This window comes from Poecilia reticulata, linkage group LG17 (assembly GCF_000633615.1).
Source record: "Poecilia reticulata strain Guanapo linkage group LG17, Guppy_female_1.0+MT, whole genome shotgun sequence".
NCBI classification, from domain to species: Eukaryota; Metazoa; Chordata; class Actinopteri; order Cyprinodontiformes; family Poeciliidae; genus Poecilia; species Poecilia reticulata.
In genome coordinates this window covers 581,717-606,385 of record NC_024347.1, presented here as the reverse complement: position 1 = coordinate 606,385, position 24,669 = coordinate 581,717, and the positions used below count along the sequence as shown (strand labels likewise).

At 41.0% G+C, this 24,669-nt stretch overlaps 1 protein-coding gene across 2 annotated transcripts; it reads left to right on the top strand.

Annotated features, from left to right (window-relative positions):
• The first annotated feature begins 5,554 nt into the window (after positions 1-5,554).
• col6a2 (collagen, type VI, alpha 2) lies at positions 5,555-23,525 on the top strand. 2 transcript variants are annotated; one of them, XM_008432934.1, is made up of 32 exons: positions 5,555-5,763; positions 10,328-10,419; positions 10,503-10,603; positions 12,114-12,257; positions 13,284-13,652; positions 13,734-13,754; positions 13,844-13,909; positions 13,995-14,093; positions 14,183-14,209; positions 14,335-14,361; positions 14,456-14,500; positions 14,594-14,647; positions 14,725-14,787; positions 14,864-14,926; positions 15,004-15,057; positions 15,144-15,179; positions 15,271-15,333; positions 15,449-15,511; positions 15,609-15,671; positions 15,746-15,808; positions 15,889-15,939; positions 16,029-16,127; positions 16,206-16,268; positions 16,357-16,392; positions 16,480-16,525; positions 16,604-16,756; positions 16,843-16,937; positions 17,679-17,860; positions 17,972-18,150; positions 18,255-18,293; positions 21,640-21,974; positions 22,571-23,525. In XM_008432934.1, the coding sequence occupies exons 2-32, from the start codon at positions 10,344-10,346 to the stop codon at positions 22,835-22,837; spliced, it is 3,042 nt and encodes a 1,013-aa protein (XP_008431156.1). In that variant the 5' UTR covers positions 5,555-5,763; positions 10,328-10,343; the 3' UTR covers positions 22,838-23,525. The 2 variants fall into 2 exon arrangements, with proteins under 2 accessions (XP_008431156.1, XP_008431157.1); XM_008432935.1 differs by lacking the exons at positions 21,640-21,974; positions 22,571-23,525 and adding an exon at positions 19,891-20,495.
• Positions 23,526-24,669: the final 1,144 nt, after the last annotated feature.

The window sequence follows — 24,669 nt, the reverse complement described above, 5'->3', positions numbered from 1 at the left end:
GTCTTCCTGCTCGATTTGTTTCTGAGCCATTATCAAAGGAAAGGGGTAACTTACGCCATAACAGCAGCTCTAGCATCAAATCASAAAAGGTAAGAAAAAGCAGACTTTCAGTGTAATGTAGCACAGTAGGTTAGCGCTTTCGGATAGAAAATGYTGAAACRGCTACGATGGTGACTTTATGTGTGACCATTTTTACATAATCTAGTCAAATGCCTACATATGGAATATAAATATTGACCTGCCTGCATCATGGAGAACAGGATTTTATTTAAAAAATAACTTGTTARCACACAAATGATAACCTGTGGGGTAAAAAGCACTGAAGTAAACGTATGTTTTTTTTTATGATCTCTATATCCATTTTCCATCAAGAAAAGGACATGTAATTCCCACGATATGATTATGGATGGAGCGTAGGGGGTTAAAATTTCTTCCCTCATCTGATCCCAGTGGAGTAGTAATTTTCTCCTACAGATGCAGGTTAGCCACTTTTATAAGTCCACTCATCTCACTTTTCATTTTTGACCACCACATTATGATGATCAGAGTTTAGGTTTGGTGAAGTTATCTGCAATCTTTTTTTTTTTTAAATGATTCCCACATCTGTCTTTCTAGAAGAACACTTAGCATTTTTGATAACTGAATCATGCAGTAAAAATGAGCTATTATGTGGTGCTACCCCAGGGTTCAGTCTTAGGGCCTTTTCTGTTCCTTGTGAGTATATTTCCTTTTGGATGGATAATTATGCTTGTTAAAAACATTTCCTACTTTTTTTTGTAGCGTGTGCTACCCACAGAGTTTTACGAGTGTTTTTWTCCCCCAGATCAACTTCTTSACTAGCATAAAGCAGTGATTAATAAYAACCATCTACAACTCTAACGAGTAAAAGCCTCAAATCTTCATCCCTCGTAGTAGCTTCGTCTCTGTCAAKCTCTATGGAGTCTCCATATTGTGTTGAAAATGTTCAGAACCCTGCTTTAAGGTTTTCATCTCACCCTCATAAAAACCCATTCAGTGAACCCATTTTAGCATCCCTGTACTGGTTAGTTTGACAGTACAGGGAAGCTAATAAACTAAGCATCATAAATGCTCACATGTTGCACCTATAAAGCAAYATGTGAGCATTTAGCCCTGCTTTTAGTTGGTCTAGCTTTGATCATAAGTAACATTATTACAAATGACGTCGACATTTCCAGTAAATTGGCGCTAGGATAGGCTAGCTCTGTTGTTTCACCTCCAAAACAAAAGGAAGGCGCTTCCGTTCTGACCTCCGTGGCGGCCATYTTGGATATTAAACTTTGACCTGCATTGGCTCAATGGGCGTCCTTATTCTGCTTCCGACTGGGATATCAATGAATTTCTTTARAAAGCTGGTAAATAATCGACTTTTCTTGCAGCACGTGATGATTTATCTAGTTCTGCCACCACTCACTTCTCTAGAATTTGTTCCTTTAGGAATCATTTTTCTCATTTCTTGCCATTGGTATAACGTGTCGTTCAGTTTATACTTGAGAATGTCAAGATGCAAAACTGACATTTACACATGTCTTCTTTAGATAAAATGGAAAATCACGTCCACGTCWCRTCTGCTGYGCGCAGCACTGGCAATTTTCAGTGCGGCCGTCTCGGACTCACAACAGCGGGTATCTATCTGCCTGCTAATCTCCCGGCCTGCAGCGGCGTTTTAAAACACCAATTTCAGGGTTTCTGCGTTGCATCACAGCTGACTTCTCTAACTCTTGTACAAATGCCAAGAAGAAATTCCTCCCGCGGAGATAAAAGATGTTTACAACACAATTAGTACTCCTGCATCATTGTTTTTGCCAATCAGATTTATGTAACTGCAAATATAAATACATCGTYTGATTCTCAGCAGGACACATGCTTTATATTACACATCAGACTGGAACTGCAACTCTCGACTTTTCTCCCTTTGATCCCGATTTTTCAGTCACTGCTTAATCTGGACGCCATGCCGCGCGCGACCTCGACTGCTGTACGTCTGCATTMTTTTGATTCATGTCTTCCTGCGTCCGTGTTGTCCTTAAAAAGCGACGGGGCCCCAAATCCACTTATCGCATCTGCCTCTGCATTATGTGTTTGTGTTGACTGTATACATACTCGCGCACGGGTGTGTCCGCTCGAGCGCCGCATGTTTTCTGTGCGTGATTTTACGTCGCGCGTATAAGGTCCGCGTGCATGCGGCTCGGTTTCTGAAACCGTGTGAGTTTGTTCTTCTTAAAATTTGCTTTGGCTCCGCCGCAGCTTTTCCTCGTAACTTCAGCTGAACGGAGCTGTTGCGGCTGAACGTTAACTGCTCTGAAATCTTGCTCTAAGTCCCACAGTTGCAGCCCTTTTCCTGCAAAATTCTCTGGAAATCACATAAGTTTGCCACATGGATCTGATTTTAAATTTGCACGGTGCTGCGCACAGACTGGTGTGAGTGTGTGTGTATGTGTGCGTGTGTGTGTGTGATGCACTGGAGATAACTGCTCCCAGCTGTCTTGACTGAGCAGCAACCACATCTGGAGAAAGAAGCAGCAGAAAAACAGGGTCAATGTTAACCTAACCGAATGTTTCATTCGGCTATTCGGCTATCTCGATGTTTTTAGGTTAAAGTAGATTCTCAGATTCAAATTTCATCCACCGCGTCCGTACAAAGCAAGTCAGACGTACAAAAAACTCGCAAGAGGCCTCAAAAGTTGTTGCTTTGATTTGATCTGTGTCTTAATTYTCCATCTGCTTGTGCAATTTTCTGCCTGAAGTAAGTCAAGCTTTTGAAAATTTTAGGTATAAGAAAAAAAAAAAAAAAAAAGCTGTTCTGGCAATATGTGCAGAAATGAGATGTTTATAATTTTGCAGAAATCCCCCTCCTCGTCCCAATCCTTCCCGTCCTTCCCCGGACTGAAACACTATTTAGCTCCATGTGGAAGAAATAAAAATAAAAAAAAGAGAGAAAAATGAAATGAAAAAAATATATATAAAGAAGCTGTGTGTGAGAGAGAGACAGAGGGAAGCAGAAGCAGAAACTGCTTTGGGAGGAAGGTCATTCCTATTCCGTGAGTCACCGCTTTCAGAGAGACCAGAACTCCCCGTCTTCTCTCCACCTCCGCCACATCTCTCCATCCCACAGCGCTCAACTCGTCTATCCTTCTCTTTTTAAGGAAAAACCCTTCCGCAGCAGAGAGATAGAGAAAGGATCTTCGCGGTAATAACTCTGGTTTGCATCTGGCCTTCTTCTCATCCCCTTTCCTGTCTTAGCGTTTCTTTCTTTCGTTCTTTCTTCTTTTTTTCTTTCCATCTCTGCATTTGGCAAAAAAAAGTTCTCTGAAACTCAAGGCTGAGTCAACCTAGTTCACACAAAGTTTTTTGTTTCTTCAAGTATTACATACTATTTCCATTTGTATTTTCCCCTTTGAGGCACAAAAGTATTCATACCCCCTCARACYTTTTCAAATGCCATGCTGGGGAAAGCTGCTAAAATTGCCCGCCACCCTCACCCCCATTCACCCACCTTCTTCAAATTAAGCGAAAGTATGTCAAACGTTTTTGCTGCGTTTGTGCAGCAGATTTTTTTGTTTGTGCCGCCATCGCTTAAAGATATTGATAAATGTTTCCAGAGGTCGTCAAAGGTCAACCAGCCAGTCCGCATTTACAAAATCAAACATTTTAGCTGCACAAACACAGCACATTTAATTTATATCAGCTTCTTTTGATTTTGTCAATGTCACCTCTGGACACTTTTAAAAAATATATATTTAAAATTATAACAGCACAAACAAAAAATGTTGCTGCACAAATATAGAACGATTGACCCCATATTTTGATTGATTTTGTAAACGTGGAGTTGACCTTTGATGACCTCTGGAAACATTTATTAAGATCTTTAAAGTGATAGCGACACAAACGGAAATGTTTGCTGCACAAACGTTTGACACCACCTTCATTTAGTTTGAAGAAGGTGACCTGAAGGTACTATGGGAAGCACAATATGACATTTCTGAAAGCAACATTGCCTAAGGCTAAAAAGATGTCAGAGTCCATCAGATATTCAGCAAGATAACGACTCTAAACGTAAAGCCAGATCCGCATAGCATGGTTTAGATCAGAATATTCTCAGGTGCTGGAGTGGCCCAGTCAAAGTCCAGACTTGAAAATCTCTGAAAAGACTTGAAAATTATAATGTTCACARATCATCTCTGTTCAGTCTGAGAAAATGCCAGACATTTTTCTTTTTGAGCATCAGCGGTGGCTGGGGAATGGCGGTGCTGGGACCACGCGGTGGCTATAGGCCGAGCGGCGCTTGGCTGCGAGGGCCGCTCGTTTCTTTTTTTTTTTGCTGTTGTGGAACAAAATCTGAAGATGGCTTGGTCCAATCTAAAAGCTGTTTGAAGGAGCTTGTGTGTTTTCCAGCCACATTGTCCTACTTTACAGTCCAGTCAAGTAACTATATTACCTTCAGTTGTTACAAAAAAATGCTGTATATATGTAAAATTAATTTACTTTAGCCTCTGTCCCTTCAACAGTGTCGCTCCTCTATTAAAACCCTTTAACAACGTTTTTTGCGTTGTTACATCTGCTGAGTTCCTACAATGAGCTCAGCAGATGCGCACGTTTGCTAATTGCTGCTGGCTAGTCTGAAGGAGCTGACAAGGTAAGGGCAGCTCTGTTGCTCTGGGAGGCAGAAACTTGGAAACTTTAGCTTTGTGTCAGGTCCCATGAAGCATTTTGCACAGTTGACAGTTGGTTACTATGGAGTTTAAAGAATCAAGGCAACAGTCTAGGTATGTTTTTGATGAGAAAACAACATTATAACATGATTTAAAGCTAAAAAAAAACAACAACAACAAAAAACTGTCGAATTTAGATAATACTGCCTCTTTAGCCTCTTTTGCTTTCTGGGCCAGATAATTATGACCTTCGCATGCATAATTAGCAAAAATCAAACTAAATTAAAGTTTAACTGGTAAAACTTTCGTGCGACTGTGCAAATTAGCCAAATTTCCCAACAATAACAGGAAGACCTCCCACTATGTGCACAATCATTCAAACACATGGAGGGGGGGGGACTGGTGCACCTACGAATATACAAACATGATGAGAAGTCTCATGGTCGGGCTGTAAGTGTTTACTCCGGCTGTAAACTCCCCTCACTCTGCCTACTAATCACAAACAGGCGTCCAGACACTCCAGCATTCGTGCGCATGTGCGTCTTTATTGACGGCGTTCAGTCTGTTCTCTGTCCTGTTCTATACGACTTCAAACCCTCCACATGTTTGAGATTAAATCATAATAACAACAATAATATAAGTCCGTCCTAAGCRTTCTGCATCTGTCCCYCAGGCTTGTCTTGCGTCCACACTCCGTCTGATGCCAAACGGGCATCACAACCCGGTTTAAAGTTGTTGATCATTTACTGGCACGAGCTACCTTTCTGTCGTGACAGTCCGCGTGCGCGCGTGCACGCGGGCTCCGACGGAGCCAGGGCGCCCCCGCGCGGACAGCGGCGGTCTCTGTGTTTTTTTTTGCTCCTCCTCGGAGGAGGGATCAGGACTTTTTTTTTTTTTTTTGGCTGGGGCTTGGACCGGGACGGCAGGGCGAAAGGACGGCTCTCTGCTGCGGGAAGTAAGCGCACATCTCGGAGCTTTTCTTTCCCGCGTTGTCCTTCTGAATTCCCCCCCTTTTCCCTTCTGTGGAGATGAGGACATAACCAGCTTTGTGGGCCCCCGCTGCGTAAAAGTTTGAAGTGCCCAAACAGTCCAGGTAAGCTGCGCTCTTTTACGCACAACAGCTCTCCARACGTGGTTGTCTTTACTCTCGCTGTATCTTAACAAATKTGTGTCTCTTCTTCTTTATGCGTCTTAATGAAATGTAACCCAAAACGTATGCTTGATTAAAGTTTGATCTGAGCATCCACGTCCTGTGAAAACTTCCAAACTTTTTTGACGCTTAGTGTCTCGCTCTGCTCTCTTGATTGCATTTTTTTTTTGTGTGTGTGTGCGTGATTTTCACTTGTAAAGTGAGATGACTGGATTAGGCTCCTTGGAGAAGAGTGAAAACATTTGCAGGAGCGACTCCTCTCCACTGCGTTGTTTTCTGTCCGCGAGAGGGCGCCACAGCAAAGCGCGTGGTCCCCTAATCCGTTAGTCGACAATTAAAACACAATTACAGGAGAGCTAAGAATGATGAGTAAGAAAACTTCCTTTGGAAAACTTGTGGAAAGTGATTATTTCTTTCCATGTGGGCTCAGATGTTTAGGATCAGTTGGTAGGTTGTTTAATTACAGATCCTCGAAGCCGGATAGATAATTATCCTGTGTTTTCTCCCTCTAAAGTGGCAGACATTTTGTTTTTCGTGAGGGTTTTGAGGTTCTTGTAAATTRCATAAGCTCAGTGATTGTCACTTACTTGCTGTAAGTTGCTCAKATTTGTGCTGAGTGACAAATAACAGGGACACAGGAGGATAATTGTTTACATGTTATTTCTGCTCCCAGGCAGCACTTCGTTTGGGCTTTTAGTGGTATTAAAGGACGCTGCATGTGATGTTTCAACCTTTGGGTCACAAATGGTTCAGGATTTGGTAGGAAGCTAAGATACAAACACCCAAAGACACATCAGTTCACTCTTTCAACCGATACAGACTTTATCCAAGTCCAGCTGTCCAGGAAACAACTACCTTTCCAAAGTGAATCATTGTGTGGCTGCACTGCCAAGCTAACCAGTTTGTAGTTTGTGCTAATTTGATTTTGTGTGATTATCTGTGCAACGAGGCGATATTTCTTATATCTAGTGCAGGGGTGTCCAAAGTGCGGCCTGGGGGCCCTTTGCGGCCCTCTGTAGGATTTTGCTCGAGACAGGAGCAAATCTGACCTGCAGTCATAGGTGGTTGATGCAGATGGACATTTTWTAGGGCAACATTTTTGCATTCATTTTAATTTTGAAGCATCTAGAATAACAAACATTGGCCTACTTTTTCCCAAAAGTAAATTTTACTTCTTTTCAAAGTAAGAAAACAATCAACCTGCCAAAAATTGTGAAAATGTGGACATTTTTGTGTATCTGCAATGATTCACAGATTCATTTTCTACTAAGATCCAACTATTTTCTTCTCTTTGATAAAATTTAAAGATGTTAGATTATTGCCAAGCAGGTAAGTATGAAAGGTTAGTTTTAATACAATATTTACAATTTTTAAGGCCCCAAGTCTTTCTGTTTAACGACTTTGGTCCTCATGGCAAAAAGTTTGGACAGAAAACTTTTTAATGGTCCAAACTGATTTCCCCAGAGGCAGTGGAGGTTCCTTCAATAATCTCACCTGGGGCCCCTTCTTCTACTCTCTCTCTCTCGCTCTCTCTCTCTCTCTCTCTCTCTCTCTCTCTCTCTCTCTCTCTCTCTCTCTCTCTCTCTCTCTCTCTCTCTCTCTCTCTTTCTTTCTCTCTCTTATTCTGAAACTTAAATGTTTCAGATTATCAAACAGATTTTGGTGTCAGGCAAAACGAACCTGAGTAAATACAAAAAAGAAATGCAGATTTTGAATGATGATCACTTTAAATATAACTTGTTGGACAACATGAAGATAGAAATTCATGCACGGATGAGAAACATTGGCCTTTTTTCCAACCTAAAAATGGTTAATAACCCATTTAAAATGTTTGGGACTCCAGTGAATCACAATGGGAATCATTATCTATAGAGCAGTGAGTCTTAAAGGAATGGCTGTCCTTCCAAAATCACTCCAGGTGTTCATTAGTGATTCATCCAGAGGAGAATAAAACTAACATCTAATCCAGTGCAGGGCTCACGTTCCTCAGAGGTCAGAGTTCATGATCCKTGATAGAGTTCCAAGAACAAAACCAGTTTTTTTGGCCACATTTGCCATAAATCTCTCGATGATCCTCAAGACATTTGTGGAAAATATTCTGAGGACTGAATATTTTCCACAAATGGAAAATATTTCCATTTGTCCAGAAAAAAACTGGACCCTTTTGGAAACTGTGTGTTCAGTTACATCTGTTATAAAACAGAATTTCAGAAAAAGGTCATACCTACAGTCGAAACACGGTGACGGTAGCGTGATGATCTGGTGCCCATTTGCTGCTTCTGGACCTGGATTACTGAGTTACTTCATGWATTTGTTGGAAATATGAATCGTACATGAATACCGTGATCAAACTCATGGTATTTATGAGTGAACAGTAAACCAAGCAACCCTATATCCACCTCTGATTGACTAAGCAAAAACAAAAATGAAGGTGTGACTGGTCTTGCTGCTGCTGCATGGCCCGCATTCATTCCAGACTCCTCACAACTGGGARTATTAAAACCATTCTACATAGAAGAGTGGCCTAAAATGTGTCCAGTGTATGAAATACAAGTTGCTCGTTAGCACAATGCTAGGGGCATCTACGTTTTGTTTAGCTACTTTCCTTTTAATAAATACAATTATTTAAAAACTGCCTTTTTATATGTACTCCGGTTGTTTTTGTCTCACATTGCAATTAGTCTGATCATCTGAAATATTAAGAGTGGATGGAAAAAAAGGATAATAAGTCTGTGGAGGGATAAATATTTACTTTTGTTACAGCTTTTTCTATCTATACAAACTGTGTTTAAAAGAATTTGTGATCAGGGTAGATTCATCCAGTCCAGGTGCGAGTCCGCTTTAGTTTTGGCTTCACATGGCTGCCTCAATGTAAAGCCAGGGTTTCTGCAGGTTTYGCCAACTCAAATTTAAGACTTTTTAAGGCCACTATGAATGCACTTTAAGACCTGTATCTTCACAGAAATGAACAAACTTCGCYAAGCCAACTGGCAATAGATTTGCATATGTCCTTTAGGCTATAGACACAAGAAAGAGAAAGCTAGCTAGCTATCTAGCTAGCAAGAGTATATTAGCAGTGGATTATCAATAGCCTTGAGCCACAGAATACAATGAGGATGTCTTCATGTGACTCAAACTTTTGCCTTACAGAAACGTCCCATTAAAAAAAAAACATAGAATATATTAAATTAAATAGTTCTGCCAAGACAACATTTAAAACCTGTGAATAACATATTTAAGACCAACTTATTTGTTTTTCAGAATCAGAATGCGTTTATTGTTACAAAGAAGCATAATAAAATTTATTTCAGTACAACCCATCCAAAGACAAATAAAGATAAGGAAGACAGGTGACTAGGGCTGCAGCCATGGAGGCACTTTAAAAATTAATCATTTAAGACATTTTAAGGCTTTACTTTTAGACACATGAATTTAAGACTTTAGGACATCCTGAAAGCGGTCCTGATGCAAAAAAATCCAAAACAAAACTAAACAAAAATACTCAAAATATATTGTAAATGTTTGAGTTATTTTAAAGAAATCTCAAAAACATCCAGCACACATTTTACCGGTTTACATGTTTTAGAGATTCATGGTCTTCCTTAAGAGTGTAGACCATGAAATTGATTTCGCAGAAACAAATTACATACCAGCTTCAATGTGTACATTCATAATTGACTGGATATGCAGATAAGTAATAGAAACCCTTTCCAAGCCTGCCCCTCAAGGCACGCTGCCCTTAATGTTTTAGGTGTTTCCTCGATTYRGCACACACGATTTCAATTGATGGCTGGTCAACAGGCTTTTACTGAACTACAATAATCTGAATCAGGTGTGTTCGAGGAGGGAGACATCTGAAACATGCAGAGCAGTTTGCCTTGAGGACCAGGGTTGGGGAAATACTGTCCAAGGCCATACTGTACAGGTTAATCTGCCTGTGACAGTGAGGAAATCCTCTAGGGGGTAGTAGACTTTAGAAACCAACTGACTAAAAACTAAATATGAGGCCTTTCGTTGGATGCATAATCAAATTCATCAAAATATGTGGTTGTCATCAGTTTGCTTTTGTGTAAACAGCCTGAAAATAATATCTTCCTAACCTGCAAGCAGGATGGCTGACTGAATTTCTACAGTTTATAGCTGGAGTTTGGTACCTGCTTCTCATTCAAGGCTTTAATTTAAACTCTGTTTTACTAGTGTGCAATAAAATCATTTATATAACTAATTGTTTGGCAGCCATTTTGTTCTCTCTGCAAAAAATATTGCCATTGTTTGCTGGATTTTTAATCTGAAACAGTTGGCTCGGAGACTAGATGAAATCCTGTTCAGAATTCTCATGGAAAGTAACGCTCCATGACAGAAACAAAGCAAGTTTAATTTTTATTTTATCAGTTTGCTCCTAACACTTTACATTTTAACAAGCTGCCAGCATGGAAAGAGCAGCAACGTTTGCGTCAACTCATGTGGTGTACCTTGTTTCTTGTTTTTCCCTTCTTCTCTGTTTTAGACTGCGGAAGAAGAAGATGCTTGCGTTGGAGACTGTCGTGCTCTGTCTTCTCCTCGGAGCCCTGACTCACGCCGAGAAAGCAGACTGCAACCGTGAGTGCCAGCATCTCCGCGGCAACAGTAACAGTGCAACGCCAAGCACGTTTTAACCACATCCRCTGGTGTGCTTCTTTCAGAGAGGAGAGAATGTCCCATACACCTGTACTTCACCATAGACACATCTGAGACCATCGCGCTGCAGGAGTCGCCCCCTGGAGCGTTGGTGAAAAGCATCCGGGTTCGTCTTTTACCCRTCACTGTTTTACAGAGCGACGAACTGAGAGGGCACAGTTCGGATGGTTAATAAAGTTTAGTCGCAGATATAAGACATAGGAAGATTTTGCTGCTGTAAAATCATCACAGTTTAATTATGCATAAGATACTGCAGACTCTAAYGTAGTTCAGCTGGGAGTTGGATCCTGGTGCAGAAGTGTAGCATATTGACCATAGAGAMATCAAGGTTGCCATGGTAAATATTTAATTAATAATTTGTGCTAATTAATTGTCAAAACGATCCAATTTTTATCTGCTAAAGAATTAATTTGGCAAGGCATTGAAAAATGATAGGCATTATTATATAAATAAATCCAAATGTTATCTATGAAACGYACAGAAGTCAAATTCCCTCAGCAGGTTTATAAAATGGCAAAGACAAGAAAAAATGCCATTCCTAAAAAAACCAAAAAACTGAAAATTCAAACTTGTCCATATTTTCAGTCAGTGAAATGAAAAATTGTTTTAAAAAAACWAAATTTCAAAATCCTCATCAGAAGCAGTCACGTTGATTYGTTAAGTTGTTGAGAATYGGAATAAATTCARTTGAGGAAATAAATTTAAAAAATGACAGAAATTGTTCACAGGCACCGCTTTTTCTACCGTACTAATGAACAGTGCTGTCGACTTATGAACGACTTATGAGTAAAAACTTTCAGAGAAGAATAATAAATGTTTGGAAGCCAAATTCTTGTTTGCGTCCTTACCTCTAAGTAATTTCATCTTTTTGCTCAGCTTTACAAAAGCACAACTTTTAGGATGATWGTTGATAACKTGAAAGSCTCAGAGTAAATTCATTTTCCAGATTCAGTCCCACACACTAAATATTGTCTACAGATTTCTTAACAGTGAGTAATAAAGATTTGTTTGACCTCTGTTTGACCTCGCAGCTGTCATTCCACGTTGTTTGCCACAGTTCCTGTTTTTGCAATCTTTTTATGCATTACTCTATCAGCAGATACAGCCGTGCTGCTGCGAAACTTATTTAATTTCATTTTCTGACTTATGAATGCCATCACACATACATTTTGAAGGCAGGCACAAAGGAATAAGACAGATTTTCCTGTATATTATGTTGAAATGCAGTACAGTATGTTGAAAAATAGACACTGAAAACTGCCATCATGCCACAGTTGGTAGCAATGTTAGCTTGCAGCGAGAAAGTCCTGGGTTTGAGTCCCTGMCTGGGATTAGTTTTGCACACATCTTAATAATAGTGAACTAATTAATGATACACTTTCAGATTTCTGTTTTCTAGTGAGTAAATCCCAACTGTTACTTGTGAGTTTTCTGCTAAATTGAACGTACTTGTTCCTAAAAGAATGAAACTAAAATCCGCATAGATTCTCGTAAGCCGTAAAAGTCATGTTATGCGTTTCATTTTTACCCACTTTCTTTGAGGCATTAAAGAAACGTTGTTCACTTTTTTCACCCTGTACTGAAGTATGATATTTTCTGTTGCTCCTTTTCCGTAGGAATTCACGGATCAGTTTGTGCGGCGATTGAAAGATGAAGAAATCCGGAACACTGTTCCAATCACCTGGGCTATCGGTGGACTGCACTTCTCCCAGACTCAGCAGGTTTTCAGCCCCATCCAAGGAAAGGACGCGTTCCTCTCCGTAAGACCTACGCTACGCACACACGAACTCACGCAGGCCTGTTCCACAAATCCCCATTCATATTTGTTTAAACGTTAGAAAGACGTGTTGTGTTAATGTGGCCTATTAACTGCATCCATGTTGAAGCTTCAGGTAAACACAGATGTTGCTGATGTCAACATTTAAAGTTATTCTTAACTTATGTCAAAGCAGCAGCTTGTGTGTTTTATTAAGTTTGAATATTTGTGATTGCAAATGATAAACCATTTTGTTCATCAGCTTGGAGCCCTCTCAGACCTCATATTAAAATTCACGTTTGCTTGATGTTACAGCCGGCTAAGCTAACCACACAATTTACATTTGTTTGATGTTCCATGTTATAAAATGCACTGTTCAGTTCAAAGTTCTCAGAGGTCATGAACTTTTGAACATATTTCCGTACTATTTAAGATGATCACATCCGATGGATGTGCTCAGCAGCAACAACTGAATAGGCTGCGACATTTCAACTTTTAGTTTATGCTAACCGACCCAAAGTGTCTCAAGGCATAATCCTCCACATCACTCCAGCTGATATAATCCAGGATGAACCCCTGCTGTCATCCTGTTTACTCCACAGTCTGACCCTACCTACAGGAATGTTGCATTTAAAGCTAAGATTTATAATTATTAGCCAATTTTAGTGAGCCTGTGGACATTTTAACCCCAGTTTCCTGTTCTTAGCTGACAGGAAGGTCTCCTTTCAAGGCTTTCTGTTGCCATGCCTTTCCGCTTCAAGATTCAATGTGTTTTGCATTCTGAATTGGTGGTGAAAACGTCTTYRTTATAATGATTGGATATTTAAGCTCATTTTGCACTCCAATCATTTGAAATCAGTCTTCCCCTCTTCTGCACCTCGGATATTTTCCTTTGTTTGCTCCATTCTCTGCCAACATGAAGATCAGTAGTTTCTGAAATACTCAAGGCACAACCTGTCTATATAACATCGAAAGTAGTTTTTATTCCCGTTTTTCCACCTTGTGATGATCCGCTTGTTTATTGTTGTAGTCTCTCGTGAGAATTGAGAATTACCTTGGAAAAGGCACCTACATCGACTGCGCTCTCCGAAGAATGTCCGAGGAGATGCTGCTTGGACCCGCTTCAAGCGTCACACCCCTGCGGTTCGCCGTGGTCATCACTGACGGCCACGTGACCGGAAACCCGTGTGGGGGCATCAAGGTGTCAGCGGAAGACGCGCGTGATAAGGGCATCAGGGTGTTTGCCGTAGCGGCATCGACGAACATCGAGGAGACGGGACTGAAAGAGATTGCCAACTCCCCGGCGTCGGTCTTCAGGGACGACTTCATGGCTGTGGACCTTAGCAAGGGCAGACCAATTATACAAACCTCAACAATGGACCGCATTATCAAGACAATGGTAATGCTCAATTATACGTTCACACATTAAACTTAATTGTTTTTACCTCTCGGCCTGACAGCTTCTTCTTTTTCTTTACAGAAACATATGGCGTTCGTAGACGTAAGACTGGACTGTTACTAGTACTATCTTTGAAATATATAAAGTAGGCARTTATGTCCTCACTCACCGCTTTATTTTTGCGTCACTAGTGTTATAACGTGTCCTGCCTGGAGACACCAGGGCAACCTGGTCCAAAAGGCCACAGAGGACAGAAAGTGAGTTTTCCACATACACACTCACATGATCTCGGCATATTTCAGCCGCTTTCCTTCGCTGATYATGTTGGAACTTATTGACCAGGGAGCTAAAGGAGACAAYGGTGAAGCAGGACTAAAAGGTGAAAGAGGTCGCCCAGGAGACCCCGGCATTGAAGGTCCCATCGGTCAGCCTGGTATCAAGGTGGGAGGGTCTCACCAACTGGATTTTAACTGAGCTTTGACTAGTACTAACATTTTATGAAGTGGTTTTCCTTTTTCCTCTCTTCATAGGGTGAACTTGGTCCAATAGGCGACAAGGTGAGACTTCAACTTGGTTTTGTGGGGATTCAAAAGATCTTGCTTTGATAAAGATGTTCAGGATTCACTCTGTTGATGYTATAATAATAATTGATAAGCATTTTTTTTAATCTGTCTGAATACAGGGGGAGATTGGAACTCAGGGCAAAAAGGTAGGTTTTGTTGATGATTTCAAACTTGTTACCTATTAGTACTGGTTTTGAACCAGTCTCAGTTTCTCTAACTGGGTCTGTTTATTGCCAATAGGGTGTGGCTGGTATTCCAGGACGTAACGGAACTGATGGACAAAAGGTAARGTTTTTATCACAGAGCTTGTAATCTTTTAACACTACCTCTAGAGTTCTTTKGTGACACACAWATTTTGCAACTTTTCCCTACTTTCAGGGCAAACTTGGACGGATTGGTGCCCCAGGTTGCAAAGGAGACCCAGGCGACAGAGTATGACACTTATCATCATCTAAGGCCATTTGAGCGTCTTTATAGTCAATTTATGATCAGAATCAAATGGTTTCCAGGGTCCCGATGGTCATCCAGGAGATGTCGGCGAACGTGGTCCTTCAGGAACTGATGGGGAGAAGGTAACACATTTGGGTTGTAAAACCCTTACCTCTYAMCCCTGCAGGTCACTGTTAAAAACTGCCTCATTGTTTCCAGGGTGACCCTGGGCGCCCAGGAAGAGCCGGTCCCCCTGGCCCGCCTGGAGAAGGTGGACCACAGGTAAAACAGAAATGGACAGAGAAAGCAGATGTTTTCTGTTGCAGCTAATAGGTTAAACTCTGATGTTTCATTTGCAGGGAGAAAGAGGAAGTAATGGGTCRCCTGGCGTTCCTGGAACTAAAGGAACCCCTGTAAGATGGTTAGGACAGATGTGTCCATTCAAACCCAAACTGTCCAATGCAATGAATGGTTGATCTGTACTTGTTTTGTTTTCTAGGGACTCCCTGGAAGTCCGGGAAAACGAGGCGAGGAAGTAAGAGTATCCAGAATATTCAGTTATTTTTGCGCATGTTCTGTCTTTGCAAAGTCTGATGGGCCTTCATTGGCTTTTGGGATTTTTTTAGGGAAGAAGAGGAGACTACGGGCCCAAAGGTGAACCTGGACCAGATGGTACCAAGGGAGAGAAGGTAGGTGTTCACACGCCCATTTGTAAGAACTTTCTTCAGAGTTCCTAAGGATTTTTGTAGAACTTTTCTCCCATATTGCAGCATCCAGATGAAGACTGATGTGATATCATTTCAGGGCGAAATGGGACCAGAGGGCTTGAGAGGAGTCCCCGGAGAATCGGGAAGCAAAGGTGCAAAGGTAGAAAGACCCATTTTATTAGATGAAGGTCAATGGCATATCCTCATTAATATACTTTAACTTTCAATGTAACTTCCGTTGTGTTTTATCTAAACAGGGAGACACTGGCTTGCCAGGACCTAGAGGACCACCAGGAGCTTCAGGGGAGCCTGGAAGAAACGTAGGTTAAAAGTTGCATTTTACRAATCATCTCAAGAAATCCCGAGATGCCGTCTGACGCTGTTTGAACTTTAGGGCACCAGAGGAGACCCTGGTGATATGGGACCAAGAGGAGAGCCTGGGCAGCCTGGACCAAAGGTTACCAGCAGTAGATTTGTCTTCGTCCACAGCGATGTCATTCTCGGTTTACTTCATACATGTTTTTACTTTCTTGGCAGGGAGATGCTGGAAGACCTGGCTTTAGCTATCCTGGACCAAGAGGAGATCCAGTACGAGACATAGGCACTCTGAGATCTTCAGCCTTCCCTTTGTTGCCAAGTTGGTTCAATTGACATGGATTGTCTCTGCTCATTTGTAGGGCGAAAGAGGGGACCCGGGCAAGCGTGGACCCCCTGGYAGCAGAGGAGACTGTGGTCAGAAGGGAGATCCTGGAAATAAAGGAACTCCAGGAGAGTCAGTAAGTAACTTCAAAGATGCAATTATGGATAATGTTTTACTTAACATCTCAGCTAAGTGAGCCCTTTGCCTTCATCAGGGTGAACCAGGGCCCACAGGGGAACCAGGGCTAAGAGGACCCAGAGGAGGTCCTGGTCGAGATGTAAGTCAACAAATGACGTTAATCATCTACAGTGGTATTCTTAGCAAAACAGATTCCAAAGGTAAATTTAATTTGTCTTCCTCGACAGGGAGATCCAGGTCCAGAGGGAGATCCCGGGCTTACTGTGAGAACACATCTGATCACAGTTTTATCAGTGAATGAAACACAAACTCAGAGGTTTTAAGGGTCATGATTGTGTTTTCGCCCGCAGGAATGTGATGTCATGAACTACATCAGAGAGACGTGTGGCTGCTGTGGTGAGTTTAGTGTAGAAGCGACTAAAACCTCCGTTTTATGTTTATTACTTATTGGTTGCATTATTTTTAAATGTCCAGACTGCGAGAAACGCTGCGGGGCCCTGGATATYGTCTTTGTTATTGACAGCTCAGAGTCTGTGGGACTCACCAACTTCACCCTGGAAAAGAACTTTGTCATCAACACCATCAACAGACTGGGATCTTTTGCCAAAGACCCGCAGTCCGAAACAGGTTCAGATGTCAAAGTGCAATGCCAACACTTCCAAAAGTGATTGTGAATTGGAGCACTCTAACAAGAAGGCCCTCTGTTTTCAYAGGCACAAGGGTCGGTGTGGTGCAGTACAGCCACAATGGGACCTTCCAAGCAATCAACCTCAATGACAGCAACATCAACTCGCTGACGGCGTTTAAGGTTTCACCAATACTGGAACAGAAATAAACACTGATGTACATTACAGAAAAGTTTATATTTAGCAGATGGCTCTTCCATCCTGGTGGCCGTATGTGGTTTGATTATTTAAAGCTGATCAGGTCTATTGACACATATGGCTGAAGGAAGTTAAACAGAGATCMGATCTGACACCAGATTCATGTATCTYTCTACTTTGTCTTCAAGGACACTCTGCTTTTGCTTTTTTGCTTTGGTGTTACTTATACTTGATGTATTTCTGAAAGCTCCAACAACACTTGAGGAAAAGAAATCAACTTCAATTCTCCAACAACTTAGACCATGTGTTTTAAGTGTGTTTTTAAGGATCTACATCTTAAGAAGGAACAAACTGAGGGTAGGGCATGGATGCTACTGAATTTGGGCTTTTTATTGGACTCATCTGCACTAGAAACTGCTCAAAACTTTTTAAGCTATTTCATAAATCATCTAAAATATTTYGTATCTGCTTRGAGGAGATGTTGTCTTAAGTATCACCCACTATCATCCAGTACTTCCTTACATATGGAACTGGATTCTACGCATCAAAACCTCTGAGGCCCTTTATGAGGCAGATAGGGATATAAGCACATGTTACTTTACTAAACAAATACTAAAACTAAAAATTGCAATTCAGAAATATTGTCATAGATATACAGCGTGTGGCTTTTTGTGTCCATTTTTAATAAATCCATTGCCACCATCYTCTTCCCCCTTCCTGTCCAGGAAGCTGTGAAGCGGTTAGAGTGGATCGCAGGAGGAACCTGGACTCCATCTGCTCTTAAGTTTGCCTAYGACCACCTGATCAGGGACAGCCGCCGAGCCAAAGCCAACGTCACGGTCGTCGTGATTACGGACGGACGCTTTGACCCAAGGGACGACGACAGACTGCTGCCGTATCTGTGCAAGTGCGACTGCTGTTCTGTGTTTTAAAATGTTGGAATTGTGAYGCTGCGCAAAAAAAGGGTCTTATCTCAGAGCTTGTTTTTGTTTTTGTCCGTATCGATCCGCGTGAACAGTCACCCGGGCGTCGACGTGAGTGCCATCGGTATCGGGGACATGTTTGAGCAGGTCGAGGAGAACGAGAGTCTGCAGAGCATTGCCTGCCAGAAGGAAGGCAGAGTGATGGGAATGAGGCGGTTCGCAGACCTGGTGGCGGAGGAATTCATCGACAAGATTGAGACCGTGCTCTGCCCTGGTAAATCACACAGCAGATCWGTACTGTATGTACGGCATGTCTACTTAGTGGAGAGTTCAATGATAATCTATGAACTGTTTGTTATTGTTAAWTTTTTTTCACAGATCCAGCCATCATATGCCCTGATCTTCCATGTAAATCAGGTAAGACCAGTTTTATTCGATGCTTCTAGGTATGGGGAACCTTGTGTTTTGTTTTGTTTTTCTTTGCAGGGTTGGACCAGCATTTCATTTGAAGGCCTGATTCCAGTTTGTTACGTGGAATGCCAGTATTTTAAATATCGATTATGCAGAGTGACATATTACAAGTGTTTAATGTCTGTTAACATTTATAATTATGGAAAACTTAATTTCTCAGAAATGTTGAGTATTAGACATAGCACAGAACTCTTGGCCTACTTAATYGTAGGGAAGACWGCTTGTTTTCCTCTCTCATCAAGGAAGGTAAACCAGAAAAGGCCATTGCTAAAGAGTCTACTGAGTATTGTATCCAAGTACATTAATGGAAAGTTGAGTGGAGGGAAAAGGCCTAGTAGAAAAAAAATARTAAACMAATAGGCACAATCGCAGCTTTTTTGTGTAATATACATGTCATYGAAGAAAAAAGTTTTGCTTTAATTTAATATAAGCCATAATCATCTAAATTAAAACAAAAAWATCACTCTGTTGTGTTTAATGAGTTAACATTTGTGAATTCTACATTTTGAATTCATTTATAAGACTAATACGTGTATAGCTGTTTAGTCGTTAAAGCTGCGGCTCATAACTTTAATAAAAATGTTTTTKTTTTTTTTACATACTGTCACCAAAACTGTCACCATGTCATGACGGTATTATAATATAAGAGATAATCTGCTAAAGGATCAACTTCCTCCACCTCCTCCCAGTGCCGCTGTTGTCTGAAAAAAATACACAGTTCCCAAATGAAAACAACCAATCAGAGCCAGGAGGAAGGCCTTAGCGCAGTCAATCATCCTCGTGAATGTGCTGCTGAATGTGCGAATGGTGGAGAAACAACTTATTGTTACAGAAAAACCGTTTGTCTGCCGTCATCGGTGACTATGCTAACTAGCATTAGCATTCGTGACATGCTATGTTGACAAGGACAACATAGCATGTTGTCATCATTGGCCAATGATGCCCATTGTCATTAATGGGCATCATTGACAGCGATAAGACCCTCCTCCTGGCTCTGATTGGTTGTTTCTAATTAGCACCGGGAAAAGGCAGAGGAGCTAGATTTTTTTAATATTATCTGTTTCATACTGTAATGTTACGACATAGTGACAGTTTCAACAAATGTGTAAAAAAAAATACATGTTTTTTTACAAAAGTTACATACTACAGCTTTAATAATTTTAATCTCTTTAGGGTCATTGAGGCCAGCAGAGGGCACTAAACAGTCGCAAAATTTGTTTATACCTATGTCCGGCCCTGTTAGGCCTCAAAAGGCATAAGATGAAATCAAACGGGTTTACAGGACTATATTTCAGAATTTGAAGGTATTTCTAGTTTCTCAACTTTAAAGCAGAAAACTGAACAGCTGCAAACTTTTCACCTCTGTTTTTCCAGCGTAACATTTGGAACGATGCTCATGTCTGCTGTTGCTTACATTTATGCTTGTTCAGATGTGATTAACTCGTTTTAGACCAACTCGCTGTACCTCCAGCGCCGTAACAGGCTCTGTTGATGCATTCGTGGGACCCCCTGCCCACAATGTTGTTCCACCCACTCGTTGCAGGAGGGGGCGTCACTCTGGGGGAAGCCCCGCCCCCCTGGAAGCCACTGGCCGAAGAAGGCAACCCCTCTTTAGTCCCCACCTCACTGGAGAGTGTGGCCGGCCTGCTGAGCAACCTGAACAAGCAGCAGTATCCGGTTGGCATAGCAACCATGGCGTACACAGCCCAGAGAGCCAAACTCTCCCAGGGAGTGGACAGGGAGCAGTGGACCAAGCTGTTCATCGACTCATTTAAATATGTCTATGGCGACCTTATGGGAGACCCTGAGAAAGCCCTGGGGCTTTGTTAGTGCTACAGTGCTAACCATGCTACCTCGCCTCAATGACCTTGACTAATAATAAGCTTGCTAAAATGACTTTATTTGTGTTTAAATCATTTTGTTTTTTATTCTGAAGGTGCAATAATACATTTACAGGCCAGTGAAATGAACTGCATGAAGCTTTGAGGGCAAACTTGTGTGTTTTGTGCAAATGTGATAAAGAAAAATAATTCAAAATGTAGATTAGGCTCTCTCTCCTACGACGGTGTATTAGGGCCGTTGTAGATAGAATAAAAAAAAGACGTCAATTTCCGACAAAAGAAAAACACTTTGACATTTTCTAAAAAAAAAATGTTTTTAATGTAAACATTTCCTAAACTTTTTCCCCTTTTGATACTTAGAAATTTCCAAGTTGTTTTTAGCAAAATTCTGACATTAATCTCAAAATTTCAGATTTTTCTTAGGGAGTGAGAGGAATTTTCCACATGTCAAAATCAGAAATTTCCTAATTTTTTTTTCTAGAAATTGTCTGTGTTGCCATAGCAAATTTTCCACTTCAATCTCAGAAATTTGCACATTTGAGACTAATCTCAAAACGTTTGACTTTTTATCAAAAATGTCCTCCTCTTCCTTTTTATCCATCTACAATGACCCTAACGTGCAGTCATAACSCATTTTTTTGTCTCCCAGAGAAACATGTTAATTTCGTACACATATTTTTTTTTTGTTTTAACATATTAGTTGAAAGCTATTTTGAGTTAAAATGGATGGTGTCGACTGTAGACCCGTTCATGTTACTTTTGCACAGTGGCCCTTTGATGAAGCCTCATTTCCACTGTGAATCATGAGCTTTATGAATCACTCGAAATGTTTCCCTACTTTTTTTTCTCTCTTTTTTTGCTGTTTTGCACATATCCATGGTTACAGCCTTTACTTTTATTCCCTGTGAGTGTTTTATGGTGGCTACAAGTAATTACACATGGAAAATATCGAGTCTATAAATACATTTCACATTATTTTGTATATGAGTCAGAGGCCTTTGTATGTGTATGTTTGGGTGATGTGCTTGGCTCGGACAGAGACGGAAATATTGTACATTATACTCCTGGCTGGTGCATGACTTCTACAGCATGTGGCTTGGTCTATGAAGTCTGATGACTAGAAAGAATTGACCACCTTGTAGCTTTAACCAAGTGTTATTTTACCAGCTCCGTGACTGCGCCTATCAGATGTGAACAATGTTGTTTTTGAATAAAACAGAATGTAATCGATCTTTATATGTTGGCAAGAAATAAAAAGAAAAATATGGCAGAGCAAACTCAAACAGCACTGTTTTTGTTGAACATTAATAGCCCTGATCGACGCCGGCATGTAAAGAGTTGTTGCATGTTATTGCATTTTCTCAGCCTTAACTTTTTGAACATCTGCGCTCCAGCTGTTGCTTACTGAACACTACRCTGWGTGTGTGCGTGTGTGTGTGGGTCTGTTTCAGAGCCAGCTGTGGCTAGTTGTGTGCAGAGGCCGGTGGACGTGATCTTCATGTTGGATGGTTCGGAGAGGATGGGCCTGGAGAACCACCTCCGGGCCAAAGAGTTCATYGAGAACGTAGCCCGCCGCCTGACCCTGGCCGACGGCCCGACYGACGACACCAAGGCCCGTCTAGCTCTGCTGCAGTTTGGCAGCACGGGAGACCACAAAGAAGAGTTCCCGCTCACGCATAATCTCACCGTCATCGTGGATTCGCTGGCAGCTGTGAACTATTTGGACTCCTCGTCCGCTTTGGGCAACGCCATCATCTATGCTGTAAACAACCTGGTGGTCAGACAGGTACTGTTCGTCCACAAAAACAGGGTCTGACAGTGGACTTGGTCTAACAATCTATCATTTTCAGTAGGCATGTCTACCTACTGATGTGCAAATGTATTGTCTGTTGTGATTCACTTACATGTTGCCTTCAAAACACGTTCCTGGTGTCACCTAAGTATAGGGACTCTATGCGTAAATTCACAACATCCCTGTTAAGTCCATTTTCTGAGATTATTCTCTAAATTATTAAAAAAAAWKTTAGAACATTTTTGACTTTWGGATCTCAGAAATGTCCTTGTTTTATCTAGTACATTTCTAAGATTCATCTAGAAATGTCTGAGTTTTTTTTGGTAGAAACTTGACAGAAAACATTTTGTTTTGTCTACAATGGCACTAATAGGCCAAGAAACCTGACTTGGAGTTTGGAAAAAAGGAAACTGTCTCTACTACCAGCTAAAAGCTACATGATTTGCTAGCTGGTGAATCCTGTCATTGCTGCAGTAAATTGTCTTCTGTTTGGACCCGACATTTTTACCGACTGTGTGACCTGAATGCCTTTCTCAAATTCAAACTTTTTCTCAAATGCTAAACCCCCTCTCCCGCTTTCGCATTTGCAGAGTCAACGGCTATCCCGACGCAACGCTGAGGTGGCCTTCATCTTCATCACGGATGGAATAACCTCCACCGACCAGCTGGAAGAGGGCGTGGAGGCCATGAAGAGAGTAGAAGGTGTTCCCACGGTGATCGCTTTGGGAGGCGACACTGACGAAGAGGTGCTGCGCAAGGTGTCACTGGGAGACTCATCTGCCATCTTTAGGGGCGACAACTTCTTCGTGCTGGGCAAATCTGCTTTCTTTGAGCGCTTCATCCGCTGGATTTGCTAGTGAGGAACTGCAGTGCTCTGCACAATAGCGTTAGAGGCCATTGAACGACAGAGGGACCAGCTCCTTCGGTCTACATGTAAAACCCACGCAGAGGCACCAGATGTAACTCTGTGACCATTATCATTCCTGGATAAAAAAAAAAGCACTGAGGTGGCTCTATATTGTGTTGCGTTCGGGAAGAAAATTTGCTTGCAAAATTGAAAGGAGCCTATTCAGGTCCGACTCTTTACACACTTCCAGAACCAATGTGTCCATTTACATGTCTTGTCAGCACTGCTACAGTAGGTATGCCACAGGAGAAATTTGTGATTATAGAGTAGTAACCAAGCACACTATAGGTTTTACATAGTTTTTTTTTTGTTTCTGTTTTTTTTTGTATAATGTTCAGCTTACAGGAACAAACTTTTATCTGTCATTTTCTCTTTGACCCAAACTTACACACACTATTTCTTTAAAAGGTTAGTATTTACATTAATGGTGCTAAACAATATCTGGGATGTTCTGAAAAAAAAACAGTTTTTAATTCACATTGTACTGTTATTTGTATCATTTGTTCTGGAGATAAACAACAACAACAAACTGAATGTTGTTCTGACTAAGAAATCTTCCAGATGAATGCCAAGCTGGAACAGACCGAGAAACAAAATCTGTCTAGAAGGTTCAAATAAAGACCAGAGTGTGACCCCAACACTGTGTTTTGTATTTGTAAAATCATAATGTATTACCATTGTTCCATTTCGTATTTCATCCTGGCGAAGTGGTTCAGAATATAAAATGAAAACAACTAGGTTTTGATAAAGAGGACTTGTTATGAGAGAGACAGGAGAACACACAATTTAATACCCAGATGCTTTTTGATGCTCTTAAAACTTTACAGCTTTAAAGTCCTGCAATAATCAGTCAAATTACAGACTTCCACCTCAATAGCTGAATTATTTCATAATTCTGAAATATAGYGGGGATTCATGCAGGATGCATTGTTGTACCATTGTATCATTTTCAATATATTTGGACTGAGGCTGACAAAAATAACCTCCTGACTCTACAAGCTAAATTAGATTCCATCTATGAAAGAAAGGCCCAGGGAGCTTTTGTCAGATCCAGAGCTAAATGAATTGAGGAAGGGGAGAAAAACAGTTCATACTTCTGCAGATTGGAAAAGAGAAGACAAGTTAAAAATCACATTCAATCCTTTATTATCAACAACAATGAATGTACAGACCAAATTCTAATTGCAAAAGAAATTAGCAACTTTTATCAAAACCTTTATCGCTCCTCCTTTTCAACCCCAGGCTGCGACCTTCTGCTAGACCAAGTCAAATACTTTGTCCCTCAAATCTCTGAGGATTTCCAGGAAAACTGTGACAAAGACATTAATGTGGAAGAACTAGACAGCGCCATCATGTGCTTGAAACTGGATAAATCCCCCAGCCCTGACGGCCTTCCTGCCAATTTCTATAGACATTTCTGGGTTTATCTAAGAGAATTTATATTCCAGGTTTTTTAAGAGATCTTGTGTAATAATTCACTTCCACATAGCATGAAGCAAGGCTTTATCACCCTTATACCAAAACCAGGAAGAGACAACAAGGTTCTAGACAACTATCATCTGATTACTCTTCTAAACTGTATTAGTTTATACTATTGGCATACAACCACACAAATAGATTAAAAACTGGTGCTAAGGATGTTATTTCTGAAACTGAGACACCTAGGTGAAAAAAAGTATACTTTAGTATACTAAATTTTAACATACTTTAGTATACTTTTATTGATGTACTTAAACTGTACTATTTTGGAACAACTAATTTTGTGCTTAGTATACTTTAGTA